The sequence below is a fragment of the Aphelocoma coerulescens genome, chromosome 4 (assembly GCF_041296385.1).
Source record: "Aphelocoma coerulescens isolate FSJ_1873_10779 chromosome 4, UR_Acoe_1.0, whole genome shotgun sequence".
In the NCBI taxonomy this organism is placed as follows: Eukaryota; Metazoa; Chordata; class Aves; order Passeriformes; family Corvidae; genus Aphelocoma; species Aphelocoma coerulescens.
This window is the reverse complement of record NC_091017.1, coordinates 1,612,159-1,629,751: the sequence shown is the minus strand read 5'-3', so window position 1 is coordinate 1,629,751 and position 17,593 is coordinate 1,612,159. Positions and strand designations below refer to the sequence as shown.

At 45.9% G+C, this 17,593-nt stretch overlaps 1 protein-coding gene across 2 annotated transcripts in view; it reads left to right on the top strand.

The window, feature by feature from the left end:
* The first annotated feature begins 910 nt into the window (after nt 1-910).
* The window catches only part of DCK (deoxycytidine kinase), a 59,098-nt gene continuing 42,415 nt past the window's right edge, over nt 911-17,593 (top strand). Inside the window, exons 1-7 of one of the 2 annotated variants that reach the window (XM_069012384.1) lie at nt 911-980; nt 1,833-1,951; nt 2,497-2,690; nt 3,375-3,522; nt 4,461-4,576; nt 5,048-5,147; nt 6,820-8,128. In XM_069012384.1, the coding sequence (XP_068868485.1) occupies nt 911-980; nt 1,833-1,951; nt 2,497-2,690; nt 3,375-3,522; nt 4,461-4,576; nt 5,048-5,147; nt 6,820-6,846 (774 nt within the window). In that variant the 3' untranslated portion in view covers nt 6,847-8,128. Of the gene's footprint in view, nt 981-1,832; nt 1,952-2,496; nt 2,691-3,374; nt 3,523-4,460; nt 4,577-5,047; nt 5,148-6,819; nt 8,129-17,593 lie in introns of those variants that run through there. The other variant, XM_069012383.1, reaches the window with a different exon arrangement.

The window sequence follows — 17,593 nt, the reverse complement described above, 5'->3', positions numbered from 1 at the left end:
GCCCTGCCCCGTGGTAAGTCCCTCACACATGTGGCTGGAGGGCAGTTTGGGAAAAGGTGGTTTAAAATCTGGCTTTTACTTCAACTTTACACATAAATCTGGGGTCACATGCGCCCTGCTGCTCGTTCCCATCTCCTATGGCTCAGGATTTTCCCCGTTTTACTTGGTTCTCCTCGGGTTTGGTGTCTGGCAGGTTGTAGAGTTTCAGAGAATCCCACCATGGTTTGGTTTGGAAGGCGCCTTAAAGCCCATCGCATTCCAGCCCTGTGCCACGGGCAGGGACACCTTCCGCTGTCCCAGGCTGCTCCAACGCCCATCCAACCCGGCCTTGGACACTTCCAGGAATTCGGGGGCAGCCACAGCTGCTTTGGGCAGCCTGTGCCGGGGCCTCCCCACCCTCACAGGGAAGGATTCCTTCCTGAAGTAAAGAATTCCAGCCTAAAGTCAAGAATTCCTTCCTGAAGTTAAGAATTTCTTCCCAAATATTTTGAGTAACAGCCCCCTAAATTCAAGTGCCGCCGATCTCCTTTAACCCCAGCTCGCGTGCCATTCCTGGAGGCGTTTTCAAGGCAATCGGTGGCTGGGGGGTGGCTTTGTCTCCTTTCCCGGTCCCTTTGTCCCGCGGGGCGGGACCGGGGGCACCCTGAGCGCGGGAGCGCCTCGGGGCACGGGTCTGACCGTCATCGATGCGCTCCGCCTGCGGCTGCTCTTGCCTGCGGCGGGATCGGCAGCGGCGCGAGCCGGTGACGTCAGCGGCCGCTCCGGCGGCCCCGCCGCTGTCGCGCGCCAAATTTGAAGGCTGCGCGCGCGGGGCTGGGCTCGCGCCCCCTCAGGCGAGGCTCGCGCCCTCCCGCCCCCCCCTTCCCGCCCTCGCGCCCCCTCAGGCGCCCTCGCGCCCCCTCAGGCCTCCATGGCCACCCCGCCCAAGCGCAGCAGGCCCGACGGCCGCCTCAAGAAGGTCGCCGTGGAGGGCAACATCGGTGAGTCGGCGCCTCTCGCCTACGCGGGGAAAGGGACGGGGAAGGGGAGAATTGGCGAGGGCTGGAGGGAGAGGCGGCTCCCACGGCGCTCGGTGCTTTCGGCCGTGTCTCGGGGAGGCACAGCTCCGCGGACTCTGCACTGCCTGCCTGCCTTTCTCCTTCCTTCCTTCTTTTCTTTCCTTCCCTTCTTCCTTAGCTTCTCCCTTCCTTCCCCTTCATCTCCTCCTTTCCCCACTTTCTCCCTCTACCCCTCTCATTCCCCCTCATCCTCCCTCCCCCCCCGTTCCTTGTATGAGGGCTCTTCCCACCACGGCGGAGCGGGGCAACAGGGATGCTTCCACAAAATTTTCCTGGCCGTTTCCCTCGGTGAAAGGCTTTTAGTCAGGTCTGGAGGCACAAACAAGCCAATTCATAATGTCAAAGACTTTACCTTGACGGCGTAAAAATGATGAGATTTGGGAGGGCAAAAAAGAAACGCTTTCTATTACAGTTTTAAACTGATTCTCCTGTTTGGTGTTCAAGTCCTGCTTAAGCTTTTTCCCACATCTTTCCTGACTGTGGTGTAAAACACCCGGAATCACGGAATCTCCCGAGCTGGGAGAGATCCACAAGGATCTCTGAATCCCACTCCTGGCCCTGCACAGCACACCTCAAAATATCACCAGGTGCCTGGGAGCGTTGTCAAACCTGCTTAAATTCAGATAAAGAAAAACCCAGTTGCTCCATTAATTGATGTGGAACATGACGGGTGTGGGAGACTTATGGGGTTGGAAGGCAGAGTTGAACACTAGTTAAATAACACCACGGTGGGTGGTTTCTCACTGACGTGGTTCCTGAATGCTTTTCCTACAGCTGCAGGGAAATCCACCTTTGTGAATATTCTGAAACAAGCCAATGAGGAGTGGGAAGTGGTTCCTGAACCTGTAGCTAGATGGTGCAATGTCCAGCAAAGCTCTGGAGACGACTGTGAGGTAAAAGTCCAGTGTTCCTCTAATTTCAGAATACCAGTGTATCCAACAGACTGGGTGTTTTTCAGGCTCTGTGTGACAGGAACACTTTTGCTGATTGCTCTCACAATGTCTGAGTTCCTCCTTTCCAGTTTGTTGGGTTATTATGGAGTACATGTTATTCATCATCGGGTGTAATTTCTAAAAGTGGTAAAGCGTTACAAGAGTTACTTGTAGCCACTGTGGACTAATCAGGTGAGCACGGACAGTTGTTCCTGTGCCATGGAAAGCGTGCTCTGAGACGTCAAAGGAAGTTGAGAACTGCTGCTAACTTGATTTTAGTGGTGGGTTTTTTTCCCAGCTACCTGTAATTCCATTGGCAGTCCAGCTGCTACTTCCTGTGCAAGTGGCTTTTGGGGGACTGGAGATGTTTTCTAGACCTGGCAAAAAGCACAATGTATTTTGGTTCACTCAGCGTAAAATGTAACGGGGACGTGTTGCTGCTGACTTCTCCTCAGTTGCATTTTTTGGGAGTTAGACAGCGCTGCTTCTTTTCCCTGTGACTCCAGGAGCTGACCACGTCACAGAAGAGTGGTGGGAATGTGCTGCGGATGATGTATGAGAAGCCGGAGAGGTGGGCTTTCACCTTCCAGACGTACGCGTGCCTCAGCAGGATCCGGGCTCAGCTCAACTCCCTGGATGGCAAACTCCGGGATGCGCAGAATCCTGCGGTCTTCTTCGAGCGCTCCGTCTACAGTGACAGGTATGTGGGGCTGGAGTCCTCAAGGTGCAGGTGAAAGTTCTCCCAAGTCAAATCACAGAATCCCAGAATAGCTGGGGTTGGAAGGGAGCTCTGGAGATCACCCAGTCCAAGCCCCCAGCCAAGGCAGGGTCACCCAGAGCAGGTGACGCAGGAATGCATCCAGGTGGGTTTGGAATGTCTCCAGAAAGGGAGACTCCATGACCTCCCTGGGCAGCTGTTCCAGTGCTCTGCCACCCTCATGGAAAGAAGCTCTTCCTCACGTTCAGGTGGGACTTCTTGTGTTTTAGTTTATGGCCAACAAAAAAAATGCAAAAGTAAATGCCTCATCCTGTGTTTCTGGATTCGAAAGGTGAGACTTGATAACTGAATCCCACCCTGTAATCCTTAGGTGTTGGAATATATTGCAAATAATAACGTGTTCTAATTTATTGTAAATAAATGACCCAGTGTACGAGCCAGTTGTGTCCTGTGGGTTATTCCTGCATACCTGAGCTGCAAATGTTGGTGGTCTTCATGCACGCAGCTCCAGGAGGAGAATACTGGCTGTTTAGTTTCACTCCAAGAGTTTTTCAGAGATGCTGCAGTGTTACCACTCAGCTTCTTCTCTAGTTGCTGTACTTAAGGCAAACCAAGTGATTCCTGCGTCCAAGAGAATTTTTGTTTCCATCACTTTAATGTCTGCAGATACATCTTTGCTGCTAATTTATACGAGTCTGATTGCATGAACGAGACCGAGTGGACAATTTACCAGGACTGGCATGACTGGATGAATAAACAGTTTGGCTCGAGGCTGGCGCTGGATGGGATCATTTACCTCCGAGCCACCCCTGAGGTGAGGGATACGAATGTGACCGCACAGAGAACAAGTCTGTGTTCTGGGCCTTGCCCCTCATGGTTAGGGTTCAGCTCAGGCTGCCCTGTTCCCCTGAAGGCTGCAATACTTCAGCTGTGACTAAGTCTGGAAGTACTTAAAAAAAAAGTTCTTGCAAATGTGGACTGCGTGTATTAAAGTCAACCGTGATGGTAATGATTTTCTAGTTTTATAAATGGAATGCATGAGAACAGTAAACCAGAAAATACTGCTGGAAAAAAGCAAGGAACTCCAGGAAAGTACAGAATAGCTCTAGGAATAGCTGTTACATAGGGAATATAGCTGTACAGTAATGTTAGAGCTGATGTGGGCGTGTTTACAGTAATGTTAGAGCTGATGTGGGCGTGGTCTGTGAAGCCCCTACACCTGTGGCGACGGGGCTAAGCCGCCCCGTATGCGAGGCCTTGTGGCCGTGCTTTGATCTTGGGCCATCTAATACTTGGTTAAAAGGAGAGAACAGAATAATGTCTCTTTTGAGTATGAAACTTGCTTGAACAAGAGAAAAACGAGAGTTTAAAAGAGCTCTAATGAACTTACAGATCACTTCCATATTTCTTTGCTTCCAGCTTCCATGCCCTCAGTTTTGTTATGGTTGTAAAAAACTGTGGAATGTAACATGCTGGAGTAACTCTGAGGGCTTTTTGTTTTTCTATTTAAGAAAAGCACGTATATTTTAATTACAGAGTGCAACACTTAAGCAATTTTGGCGTGTTGTTGAGGCTTTAGGTGTGCTCAGGATGGGAACAAATGATTTAAAACATTGTAAAACAGTTCCTAAGAGCCAGAAACGTATAGTGAGATTTTGAAATGCTCGTCTGTAACGTCAAATGGATACTTCTGTGCTCTTGGCATGCAATACACCAATTTATTTCTTTTTATTTAATATCTTTTGCCTTTAGAAATGCTTGAATAGGATTTACTTGCGTGGAAGAGATGAAGAACAAGAAATCCCCATTGAATATCTGGAGAAGCTTCACTACAAACATGAAAGTTGGCTCCAGCACAGGACACTGCGGTAGGGTTTGTCAAATGGTTCCTTGAGGATGGATAAATCTTTGTGAGGTTGTTCCACAGTGCTTTTTCCACCAGTGAAATTTCAGCTTTTCTTATGATATGTAAATCTAAACTGCTGGCCCATTTCTATCAGTGTTTCCTTAGTAGTAGTGTCTTTCCAGCATGTTCATTATTGCTTGGACATGCAGCCTGCTCCAAGTTCTCTTCACGCAGAGCTCTGAGCAGCAGAGACTTCAGCTGAACTCTCTTTCATATGGTCTTCTGTTATTCAGTTAGGTGCTGGGGGAGCAGAGTGTCCAGGAATGACTGATGTATCCCAGGAGCCACGATGTAAATTCATCATTCCTGGCTCTAATTTATAGATGCAGTTTTTTCTGTGGGACTCTTAACAATGAAAATGCTGACAGGGATTTGAATGCCCTCTGCTTTACTTCCAGCTACTAATATTTGCTTTGTTCCTCTCCCAATACAGAACAGACTTTGACTATCTACAGGAAATTCCAATTTTAACGCTCGATGTTAACGAAGACTTCAAAGGCAAAAAGGACAGATATGATCACATGATCGAAAAGGTAAAATTTCACAAGCAGAACTAACTGATGATTCAGGTTGCTCTAGAAATACACTTCACTGTCTAATCATCCTTCTAAAATATGTAAATCACAGAGTTCCATTCAGTTAATGAGCAGTTTTATAGCCTACTGCAACACATATTTTAAAGCTAGGCCAAACCTTTGCCATTTAACTGCTCAGGTGTTCGGTACTTGAATCCCAATGGGATTCAAGTGAGGACAACTTCGCTTTGATCTGAGTAGCTGCAATGACTTACAGACCTCAGCAATGGCTTGCACATGTTTTTCCATTCTTCAGAAATAAACTGTTCCCTCACAAGAAAAGCAGCTTTGTCCTTTGATCTCCATTGATCCACCCAAGAGTGGAAGTGTTCGCCTGATTAAAACCAGTCTTCCTGCTCCAGCTTGTTAATCAATGGAGTGACCGGACATGGCAGCTGTGGAAGAGAGCGTGCTTCCCGTCTGCACAAGATGACATAAGGCCAGGCTTGGGGAACTTAGTATGGATTTTGGAGGAGTTTACTCCGGGGTAGCTGTCAGGTTATCTGGGAACAGCTGATGCCCTGTGTTGGCCCTATTTTTTGGCATTTCCTAAATGGAGCCAGGGAAGAGGTGCAGTTGATGAGGCTGGGTGCACTGGGCTTTGTGGGGACCCAGACCATGTGTCCTTCCTTCTCACCTCTGTTGTGATGCTCATCCTGAAACTGTGCCTGGTGTGTAAATCTTGACAGGGTTCTCCACGCAGGATTACTGGTGCTACTCTCTGAAGTGGAGGGTGGCTTTCTCGTGGTGCCTTTCAAGTTGGTCTTGGCACAGTTACGTGTTCCCCTCTCTACAGGAAGGGATTTGACCTCTTCTTTTTTCCCCCCGCCTCCTTGAGCCCTGACCTGGGAAGGGAAGGGTCACAGCTGGAGAGTGTGATCCAAGATATGTTTCCATTTCACATCAAGAATTTGGACAAAACGTTTACAGATGGGCTCTGTGTAGGAGACTCTTTGCCAAAAGAAGAGCACCATGTCCTCCAGTAAATGGTCAGCTCCTTTCCATGGAGTAGCCTGGTTTGAGTGGACAGAGGAAAATGGTCCCAGTTCAGGCTGTTCCTAGGATGTTCCTGAGTTCCTAGGGATGTTCCTGAAACTTAAAGGCAGGAGTTGTGAGCCTAGCATTGATCTCCAGTATTGGATTTTCTCCGAGCACTGTGGTTTTGGTAGGTATTGCTTTATTATTTCTTTGCCAGCCTCAGATTCCAAGGGACGTCCTGATTAGATGCACTGGGTTGTTCTCTGGCATTAAATCTGGCTGCTGTTCAGGCAGTGGGCGTGACTCGGTGGTTTCCAAATGACAGCTCTTTTGAGGTGGCCATTTTCCTCCTCCTGCTTGGGTGACACCTGCTTGTAATGCAGTTCCTTTGTGACAGAGGGCTGTAGTTCAGGAGCACAGGAGGGGTGAGCATCATTCCATCGTGTCTCTCCCTGCATCTGCTCAATTACAGGTACCATGTCTGTAAACTTTTATTGATGGACAGGTAACGGCATGGCTGAGCCAGAGCTTCTTTTTCCCTGTTTCTTTAGGTTGTAGTAAAGCATAAAGCAGAGGAGAGGTAAATATGGTTGCTGTCTATTTCTGTTGATAAACACTTAGTGTGATTGACAATATTTGTTTCTTTTTGCAGGTCAAGGAATTTTTGACCATGTTATAATCCTCTTTGAAGTGCAGACAGAGTCAAACCATTCCAAACTTCTGTGCGATCAAAGTCTCAAGTGCAGCTTCTTCCTTCTTTTATAGGAGGCCTCTGGAGAGGCGCGACTCAGTCCTGGTGATTTGGTTGTGAGGAACAAATAAACTTTGTGAATAGGGAAATTATTAAATAAATCGGTACATCTGTTCAGTGTTATGTTAAGTAACATGCACAAATTCTGAAGAGACAAGGATTCTGAGCATTCCCAAATGCTGCACCATTTTTTGACCAGACCAGTGAGTTCTAGAGTATTTTATAGATGCTTTTAATTTATTTTGTGCCTAACTGCTATTTAATTTTCAAGAAGGTAGCAGGTTTTTAGATCTCTTCAGTGTTTTTTTAGTTGCATGGATTTGCAATGGATGTTTTGTTGTTCCCAGGAAGTAAAAGGTTAAAACCGTTTTTGCTGCTGAGGGAATTTTAATATAACCTGGAATTTTATATTTTAAGGTACACAAAAATGTTGTCTAATGCTTTTGGTAGAAGTTCTTTGTAGAATACACTGGATTAAATGCAAATGTGACTGAAATTCTGTATATAGCAAATGAATTTTTAATATGTGTTTCTATTATGCACTGCAAACTAGGATATTCGAGGCTTTTTGTTATCTGGCATGTTTGGGGTTTTTTTACCAATTTTTTTTTTTAGCTTTTCTGAAAACAGTGCTGTTTTTGTTGCTGGTCAGTCCTCTTCTGGAGAGGAATACGTTTGCTTGCTAGGCACTGCACTGAGCAGAAGGGCATTTTGCAAACGGCCTCCATCTGTAAATGACATGTTGCTAAACCATCCCATAATCGCATTAGGGATGTGAGAGGTGGCTGCCTGCCTTTGTTGCAGCTGCTCCATGTGTTCACTGGGCCTTCTGGGTGCTTATCCCAGATCCTGCACTCTTGGAAGTAGGTTTTTCTGTCTCACCTGCTTGGATTAAGAAGGGGAGACCTGTGTGGAGTAGCTGCTGCCTGAGCCTCTTGGTCCAGGTGCAGAAAAAAAGTTTCTCAGGCTACCCATCTCAGGTGCTGGGTTTTATGAGCTGCTTTGTTCTGCTTTAAACACTTCTGAGTGCACAGTCGGTTTTTGAAGGCAAAATTTGATTGTAAAGCTTTTCATTGTCTACCGTGGTGCTTCTACTACCTGCTTGTTGGAGATGGGATTTCTTGCTTTATGGCTGGAATTGTGCTGGCATTCTCTAACCATTGGCTGAAAAATAAAAGCGGTTGGAAAGACTTTTTAGTGCTTAATAGTGTTGGCTTCTTGTCTCATAAAAGAAGTAATATTGTGGATTGCTCGTACGTAATAAATACTGGTACAATGGATGACTTGAAGGTTATGGATTCTGGGTGTGTTTGATGTAAAAAAGTTCTCTAGGACTTCTGAGAAACTGTGACTGACTTCAGATTTTTTTCATGTGTGGGAAATGAACTTAGGGGATAGAGACACACAGCATTTCATAAAGTGCATCATGTGTGTGACGCAGTGCTGAGCACAAGAGCGTTGTATAATATTTATGTTGTAGCGGAAAGTAGCAGTAGTCTGGCAGAGAATCTTGTGCAGGACTTGAAGGTTGCACAGTAAAAGGAAAGATTTTAAGATCTTTGCTCCAGAAAGGAAGTGAGGTGGAATGGATGAAGATTCAGTTCAGATTTACTTGAAACACATAGTACAAGCTTTTAAAGCATTCTTGGCAAGAGTCTGAACAGTAACAACTTATTTTGACTAACGGTGCAATTATTTCTACAGTTTCAGCTGTCAAAATTGTGGATTTAATCACAGGAATTGGAATGACAGTGCTCGTTGCAAGGAAGTAAACATGTCTGAGTTCTAATAAAGGCTTCTTTTGAAACCCATCACAGAGAGCACACAGAAATTCTGTGGCAGGTTATCTGCAGCCTGTTCCAGAAAGCTTTACAAAATCTCTGCCTGCCAAGTTTGGGTTGGAAGGAGCAAAGTCATGACCAATTATAAGAATGTTTTTAATTGCTGTGGAGAAAAAAAACAATACCAAACCCCAAACACACACCCCACTGGCCCCCAAGCTTCTGGGGGATCTGAAAGTGGCTGGCCTGGAGCACACGAAGCTGCAGTTGCTTGTATGTAGGACACAGACAGCAGCAGAGATGGCTTGAGATTGGTCTGCCTGTGCCTCGGCTTAAGCCTCAGCTCCAACAGTACCTCAGCCTTCCGAATCTGTCAGTATTTCCTTTGCTTAAATCTATTCTCAGGCTACCACAAACCAGGGTTTTGTTGTGTTGGCTTTTGCCTTTTAGAGATGCGAAAAGTTTCTGAACTGGTGTCCGCTGTTTGGTGAGGATCGTTTTTCAGCCTTTGAGTGTTGTGTCCCTTTCTGTTCCCTTGGGTGAGAGATACTCTGATGGAATTGCCTAGGAATGCTTGCTTGTTTTAATCAAGAGTCATGATCGGGAAACAAAATTGAGATGCTGTTTTTTTCCCAGTTAGAAAGCAGATAAAGTACTGATTAGTAGTGTTTTAATTGTGATGCATGTACCTGTTTGAGCAATGGTCTTAATATTGCCTCATTTTATTCTCAGTCCTTGTGGCTGTTTTCTGTATAGTGGATTTTAAGTTCTAAGTTAATCTCTTTTAAGTTCACCTTCTCATCTCTGGATGCTTCTTAGAACAGCAACCAATTTTGTAGGTAGAATCTAATTTTCTATAGTTCTGTGCCAGTTACTTACTTGTACTGTTTTCTATTTATTTAAGCAGACTTCATAATAATGGAATTGTATATAAAATATGATAAGTATTGAATTGATTCTGTTCTTTTTCTAGTTATTAGATACCCAGGAATCTCTTTGTGAAATAAAAATGACCCAGGAGAAACTGAGCGTGAACTGTTAAGCGTAGACCAGAGAGGTCTGTATGTATGTAGCAATAATTAGGTGTATCTTAGGACAAAATGGTGTGCAAGTGCTCTTGCCAAGAGATTTCAGCATAACCAAGTGTATGGGCTCCCAGGTGGGTTTTCCCAGCTCCTATTTAGACTCTGCGTGACTGTGAGTAAATAAATCGCTCTTAGCCTCACTCTTTTCGTATTTAAAATATTGATATTTCCCCATGCCTTCAGGAGCCTGGGAAGATGCATTAGTTAATATTGATGTGCTGTTTTGTAGGTCTGAAGTGTGCTGTTAAATAATGGAAGAGGGAGGCAGCCCTGGTTTTAGGTTTTGTTCTGGGATGTTTTGATGCCACTGGCCCAGGTTCATGGCCACTGGAAGTTATTTATTTGTTTTAAAATATATTAAAAGCCATCTGTGCAATGTCAGCTGTGTTAGTTCACCCAAAAAAATGAAAGCTGTAACCATTTGTGAAGAAAGGAAACCTAGCAGAAGTTTGGTCTTTAAATACAAAGTGATGGCAAAACTGCTGCAGTCCCTGTAGCGTAGCGGTAATGGGGAGAAATCCATGCAGCAATCTGCCACAGGATGTCATTGTGTCTCACTCCCTGGGCTGGCTGCAAGAGGAGCGTTGGGGCTTTAACAGTGAGCGGCTGTGCAAAAGGTAAAGAAGGAAGAGGTCACTTCCTCGCTTGGCCAGAGCATAAATACTGCACGGAACGAGATAAATCTTGCTCTCCGGGAGGAGGGAGGGTAATAGAGCAAACCCTGCTGGATTAAGTGAATGACTAGAAAAGGCTGAGCTAATGGCAGGGGTTTGGTCACCAGAAGGTCTTCCGTGCAGCCACCAGCTGTTTATGTGCTGTGAGTGAATATTAGCACATGGATAACACTAATCCCCCCGTGTCTAAGCCATGGCAGCCTTCAGGGCTGAGCTCTTGGCCCGGACACAGCCCTGAGCAGTGCTGGTGCTGGCAGCCTGCTGCGAAGTAAAACGCTTAGCAGTTCTACTGAGGCTATGCACAGTGCTTAATGTGCCAAATGAACCCAAACTGGGGATGGATCTCCAAAATGCTGATTGAAATCCAGTAGTGACAAGGAGTGTGGATTCCATACTGGGAATAAGCAGTGCAGGGGTTTATTTTACCTTAGGTGGCTATAATGTAATGCTCAGAGTCCAAACTGGACGCTATTGTGTGCAGGTGACTTTTGTTCTTGGTTCCGAGTTTCAGTCTGTGGGTATAGAGAATATGAGAGCTGTGTAAATAATACCATGGTGCATGCTAAATGAGAGTGCAGGGTATTGCTAATTTCTTGGATTTGTGCTGACTGCTCTTCCCAACGTCCTGGGCAGGCTGGACATTCCGTATGTGTTCTCCAGGATGTCAAGGTTGTCCAGCTTGCACCATAGATGTTTGCTGGCTCATCGTACTGCCTGGCTTGGAAAAAGGCTGTTGGTTTCTGAGAGTTATTTACAAAAATGTTGCCACTGCAGCTCTTCCAGAGGACATCCTGTGCTTTCTCCTGTCCTGTATTTTGTGCTTTTCTCTCCAATTTCCTTCTAAGTCGTTGTGACTTGTCTTTTAATAACTGCTAGAAACATGATCTCATACAAGCTGTAACACACGAGTTAAAGCCAGTGTTTCACTCGGACACAGCCTTCTTGAGGATGTGGCTTCTGCCCTGCTCCACTCCTGTCTTAGGTTTTCTAGTCCTCTTCTCTGAGCGGTTCTGCTGAGTTAGCCCATCTGATTGCCAGGGCTTTTCCTAACTCCTCCTGGTTTCAGCATCAGCTACAGATGTATGCTGACTGCGTGCTCTTTTCTCATCATTCCCTTCAGATTTGCCTCTGCTGGTTTGTTGAAACCATAGCTGTTGCTCTCTGCTGAGCTTCCACTGCACCTTTGGTGTTGTCTTCGCTGCTGCTCATGGCCTTTACCCCGAGCCCTCAGCCCAGCACAGTGGCCTCAGGTCATTGACTGGCTTGTTGGTCAGTCACCTGTGCCCTGTCTGTGCTGTGCCTCGTGAGGAGAACACCCGCAGTCCCAAACAGCAGGACTTGACTTTTTAGGTATCCTTCCTGATCTGTAGTGCTGCTGCTTTCCTGAGGGTTTCCTGCAATGGTCCAGCATAGTCGTGTAGGTATTCCAGGTGTGCTTGTCCTTTGCTGTTTCTGCTATGTTGTTGTCTAGAGAGTGTGCTTATGTCAACTGACTGAAGAGCTTGTTCCAGTGGGGATTTTGGTGCAGCTTGTGCTTCTTTTAACCAGTCTGGTTTCTGACTGGGGGACTTGTGACACAAGAATGTAGCTCTGGTTTGTGGAACTGAGCAGTCCGAGGTATTGAAGAGTAAACTGAGATTCCTTGAGGCTGGGAGCCATCAGGCACTCCATTGTCAGCATTCCTCGTGCTTTTGTGCGTGCACTTATGCACAGGTTTTTATGGCTAATGAGTGCCCCTGTGATTCTCAGAGCTTTAGCTGTGAAGAACAGATTCATCTCACAGTTTCAGCTCTTTCCTGCGGAGGTTTACTCTTCCCCTTTGGCATAACCACGGCTTGTGCACAGGACTAGCCTTTTCCTGGAAGGACAGTGTGACACTGGTTGTTCCGCTGCTGGTGTTCAGCATTTTAGGATAGGTGAGACTGAGCTTTGGAGATGCTATGGCATGGTACACTCTGGAAAGGAATTCTTACTGTGTTTGCCAAGCGTCATGGCTGTATTGTGTACTTTAACTCCTGTGATACACGTTTGCTGTTATTTAGGTATGTAAATAATGGCTTTTCTTGAGATCTGTTAATGACTTAGGCTTAGCCTATGCCTGCAGTGGAACTGGTGGAATTTGTCCACGCCGGAGATGAGTCACTAGCTCTTCCTGTCTGAAAATTTCCTTTTGTCCCAAGGTTGCTCACCCATGATATGCTCAAAGTGATAATGCATCTTCATTTTATGTTTTATTGACGGTCTGCACTTGCCCGTTGCCCTCAGATGAGGACACCTCCAGCATCCAGTTGCACTGTTGGCTTTAAAGACTGCTGTTAGCATTGCTTCTGGGATTGCCGGTACAATCCAGCTGGAATCATATTGGCAGGAGGTCAGAAAGCATTGCTGGAAATGTAGCAATTGTGTTTGCTTGTTGTGGAGCACAGGCTGAAGATCTCTGGATCTTTCAAAGCCCTTATGTGGAACCCACCTTTTAGCCACATTTGTCTGGAATTTTCTGTCTCTGCATTTGTTGTGCTGCCTTCGAGGGTTTTTTGTTTTTCTCTTCTACTCTGCTTGTCTCTGCTGCTGGAATATAACCCAGTTCTCCTTCCTGGTCTGTCCCACTGCTGCCCATGGACCGAACCTTTGCATTTCATTTCCCTACACCGGCACGTATGTTGGATGCGGATACCTGCACTGTGCTGTTATTGCACCTTCTCAGCTCTGAGCCTGGGTATTTGGGCTAAAGTACTGGCTGTTCCCATTCTGATCCTTGTCTCGGGTAGCTGAGTTGCTTCAGGTCTTGGAAAACATTTCTGTAGGGGATTAGACCTGTCCTATGACATTTCCTGCTGGCTGGAATAGGATGTCCCTTGAATGATCTTTTCTTTCCCTAGGAAGTACTTAAAGTCTTGAAATTCAATGTAGACACTAGAATTCGGCCTCTTAATTTAAGTACTGATTTCCACTTCTGCTCCTTGGTTTCAGGATGTTTTGTTCAGGGATTTTTGTTTGTTTTTTGGCAGTGCAACACCCAAAACCTTTCAGTGCTGTCTCTGATTTGGTTAAAAAATTAGAGTATGTAGAGTTTGGTTTAAGTTTTCGTTATTGCTGCGGGTTTATTTTTAAGGCTATGAGCTGTTTGTAAAAATGAAGTTTAATCTGAAATAGTGCCCAAACTGCCAGCAATTGCAAGTCCTTGGTTCCAGTGGTGACTGCCTGACAGTGTGAGGTCTTGGACATGTTGCTGTTCTGAGCATGAGTCATCGGTAGCACCTGTGCTGCCGACAGCAAAGTGTGCCTTGAGGTTTGGTCTGTGTTTTTAACCTTTTAACTGCTGTAGAAGTGTTTGGGGAGGATGGCAGGAGCTAGAGGGAAGTTGTCAGTTGATGTTTTTTAAGGCGAGATTGAGATGGATGTTAAGGGAAATGGATTTCTCAATGAGACATATTGGATGAGGAAATGCTCATATGGTAGAGCTGATTCTCTTCTGATATGGCTCATACAGTTTTATTCATCTGGCAGGATATGAGAGAGCATGAGATGCCTTGGATGGAATCTTTGGCTGGTGTTCATTATTGAGGCTTCATTTCCAAAATAGCTCCACAGGAATCAAACCAAGAAACAGATCATAGAGATGGAGGAGCTTTCAGTCGTTACAGGAAACAGTAATCTGGGGTGAGACTGAGGTATTTGCAGGCTGGCTTTGAAGTAGGCTCTTGCTAAATAGAATCCCTGAAGATCTCTGTCATGCACAGTCCACCAGGACTCTTGGGAAAGAAGGCTGGGGCAGCTTGCACACGCCAGCTGGGGCTAGCAGGGCCGTGCTCCAGCAGGGTCACAAACACTGGTTCTGCTGCAGCAGCACTGTGTGGTGGGGACATTTCCTGTCATCCAACAGCAGCATTTTGTCAGTGCTTTTGCTCTGCACAGTGATGAGAGGAGACTCCTATCCACAGGATGAGTTTTTTGGTCCTTCAGTGGTCAGAATGAGGGTTCTCAGCTTTTTTTAGAGGCCCGGGTTAACTGGCAAATTTGAAACTTGTGGGCTAGCAGTTCTTAGTGTTGCTCTAGACCACTTTTACAGGAGTGAGATGATTTTATGGAACCAGTGTTTGCTTCCTGAGAGCTTTCTCTGCTAGCTTTTGGAAATCCTATGGCCCTTGAAGTTAGCTTGGATGGAACTCTTGCTTTGAGCTGCAGTGTGTCTCTCATTGGAGTGACCGAGTGAGGGGTGGGAACAGGCAGTGACCTGAATAAAGCAGAATACATCACATAACATGCTGAGGGAATGAGGTGAGCAGTGACTAGACCAAGCAGGTTTGTAGACATTAGAAATACATAGATGGATGGAATTTTACTTCCAGGTTTGGAAGTACAATGCTGAAAGGTCTGCTCAGCAGTGAGGGGTTTTTGTTGTTTCTAAAGAAGGGAAGGATAAAAATTGACCTGTTTTTCTGTAGCTGACAACTGTACCAAGAGGTGGGAAGTGTCACCTAAAGACATGTCTGAAGAGCTGTTGCAGTGTATGGAGTTTCTCTCCTGTATCTGATGGAAGGGAAGAGGGACAGAGTGGGGGTTAGGAATGTTCTATGCTGCTAACCTGTTACCTTGAGCGACTGCCAAAGCTTCAGCACTCAGAGAGCAGGTGGGCGCTGAGTTCCTGCCTTGCCAGTGACACAGCAAAACCTCTGTGCTGGCTCCTGTGTGCTGGACTTGTGAGGGAGCAACAGTGGGAGAACAAAGGCAAGGGTAAGCCCCTCAAGGGATTCTAATATTGTTGCTTTTCTCTCTAGAAGGTCTGTATGTTCCAGCCATTTCCCAAGGGAGGTGTTTGGTGTTTTGCTCTTCATAGATGGTGGCGGATGGGGCTGAGGAGACTTACTGGGAGCCTACTGATTTCAGTCATGCTCTGCCCTATCAGTTCCATGTCTAGACCCAGGGCAGAGCTGCCACTCGAGGGTTGTGTGTGTAGGAAAAAGCATTTGCGAGGCGCTGGATGCTCCAGTAGTGGTTGTCGGGTCAGGCGTTCACATCCCCAGAGAGCTGGTGATTAAGAACTGCTTTGAAGGGGATCTACTGATATTTTTTTCTCTGCCAAACAAACAGGTTAATGACTAAATAAGGCCATTACAAACTTGGCAGCCTCTTTTGTCTTGTGTCTTCTGCTGGCACAGTTGCTTTGGTTAAAAAGCTCTTTCTGTCAGTGCAGGTTTTGCCTGGGAAAGCTGGAATAATTTCTTGCAGCAAGAGTTAGTTTTCACCAGGAAAGGCTGTGCTCGCCCTACAAGCCCTTTGCTGGCGTCAGGCAAGGTAGAGGTGTACTGAGCTCATGGTGCAGGCTTGCCCTCAGAGTGAAGGTCTGGGCACAGCTGTTTATTTGAGCTGGCACTTAGCTAAGCACATGTTGTAAGAGAATAAAGGTTTGTTGTTTTCTTTTCCCCCTGGCACGTAGCATATTGTCAAGGAGGAACCCAACAAGTTAGCCTGGGTTTTTTATGTTTGTTTTCTTGATAGCATCTCCCAGTCAGGAAAACAAGCTGAGAAAGGACTTGGGAGAGAGCCTTCAGTCCCAAATCTGATGGTGTTTTTGAGGCTCTCATCTCCGTTTCATGCCTTAAATGTGGTGGGGTGAGAGGGAAAGTGATCTGTAATCCAGCTAAACACACCTGACTCCAAACCTGGGTTTGTTTGCTTGAGATTAAGATATGCAGATGAGCGCTCTGTCAATGTTTAATGAAAGGAGTTAGGGTGGTGGTTTCCTCTGACACTCGTAAATTTGAAATACTTGTATTTTGCTTTGGATATGAGTTGTGTCGTTTTTCCTCTTCCTTTTTCCCTTCTTGGTATCTGAATTCTGCTGGCTTAGAGCACAACTGTACTCAGTTTTTACAAGTCACTAATGGGACATGGAGAAAGGAGATGCTTAAGGTACCATTCAGCTTCTCAAAAAGAGCGTGCATCTAAGCTTTTTTTCTGTGAGAAAGTTGATTTCCCCCCACAAGCAGGTTCTGCTCCTACAGGAGGGAACATCATGAGATGTAGGATTGGGCAGACTTTTACTGCTTTGGAAAAAAAAGTTAGATTAGGCATGTAAAAACAGTATTGCTGAGATACTAAGATGAAAACTATACTGCAAATATAAAGAATGTGGAGAAAAGCAGCCTCTGTGAAGTACGTGTTGCTGCAGAATTTAGAGATCCATTTCACCCTGGAGTTCTTTGCTTCTCTGCTGTCAGTAAGGAATTGGGCATGTTTAGATGTTACCTAAGAAAAGGAAAAGGATATTTATGACTTGAAATGAACGCATTTGGTTGTAATTCGTGTAGAGCAGGGAGTCTTTCTAGAGGCTGGTGAAAATCCCCACCCCAGCCCCATTGCTGATTTCTTCACTTGTCCTAGCTGCTGTTACAAATTGCTTATCTCAGCAGCGTGCTCCTTGCCCCTGGCAGCCTGTTGCACAACCTCATCTCCAGGGATTTGCAGCAAGGTTCTGATTAAACTGGGTATCAGTGTTCATCTATTTGTTTTTTTTAAAGCTGAATGTGTGATACATGTTTTGAGTGGCTGAAAGAAGTTCAGAGGCCGTAGAGAGTCATGAAAAGATTATTGAAGAACTTAAAAGTAGCTTTGCTGAACTGTGGATTTCTTTTGATAGAACAGGCCCCATCAAAACAGTCTCTGGTAGAGTTTGGGACTGATCACAGACTGGCTCGAGTGAATGAGCTTTCCACACGCTAGTAGCACAGAATTTATTATTTATACACAATTGTATTTGCAACGAAATTTAAAATTCCCTGGTCTTTTTTCGCAACAAAGGCAGCCTGCACCCTTTGTAGCCTTCTTCTGCGACTCCATCCTCCGGAATCACGGAGTCAAGGAATGGTTTGAGTTGGAAGGGACCTTAAAGGTCATCTTCTTTGAGCCCCTGCCCTGGGTAGGGACACCTTCCGCTATCCCAGATTGTTCCAAGCCTTGTCCAGCCTGGCTATGGACACTTCCAGGGATGGGGCAGCCACAGTTTCTTCAGGCAACTTGTGCCAGGGCCTCACCAGTCCCACAGGGAAGATATTCCTTCTCGATATGTCTTCTAAACCTGCCCTTTGTCAGTATTTTCCTTATTTTCCATGACTCGGTGGCTTTGCTTGACATG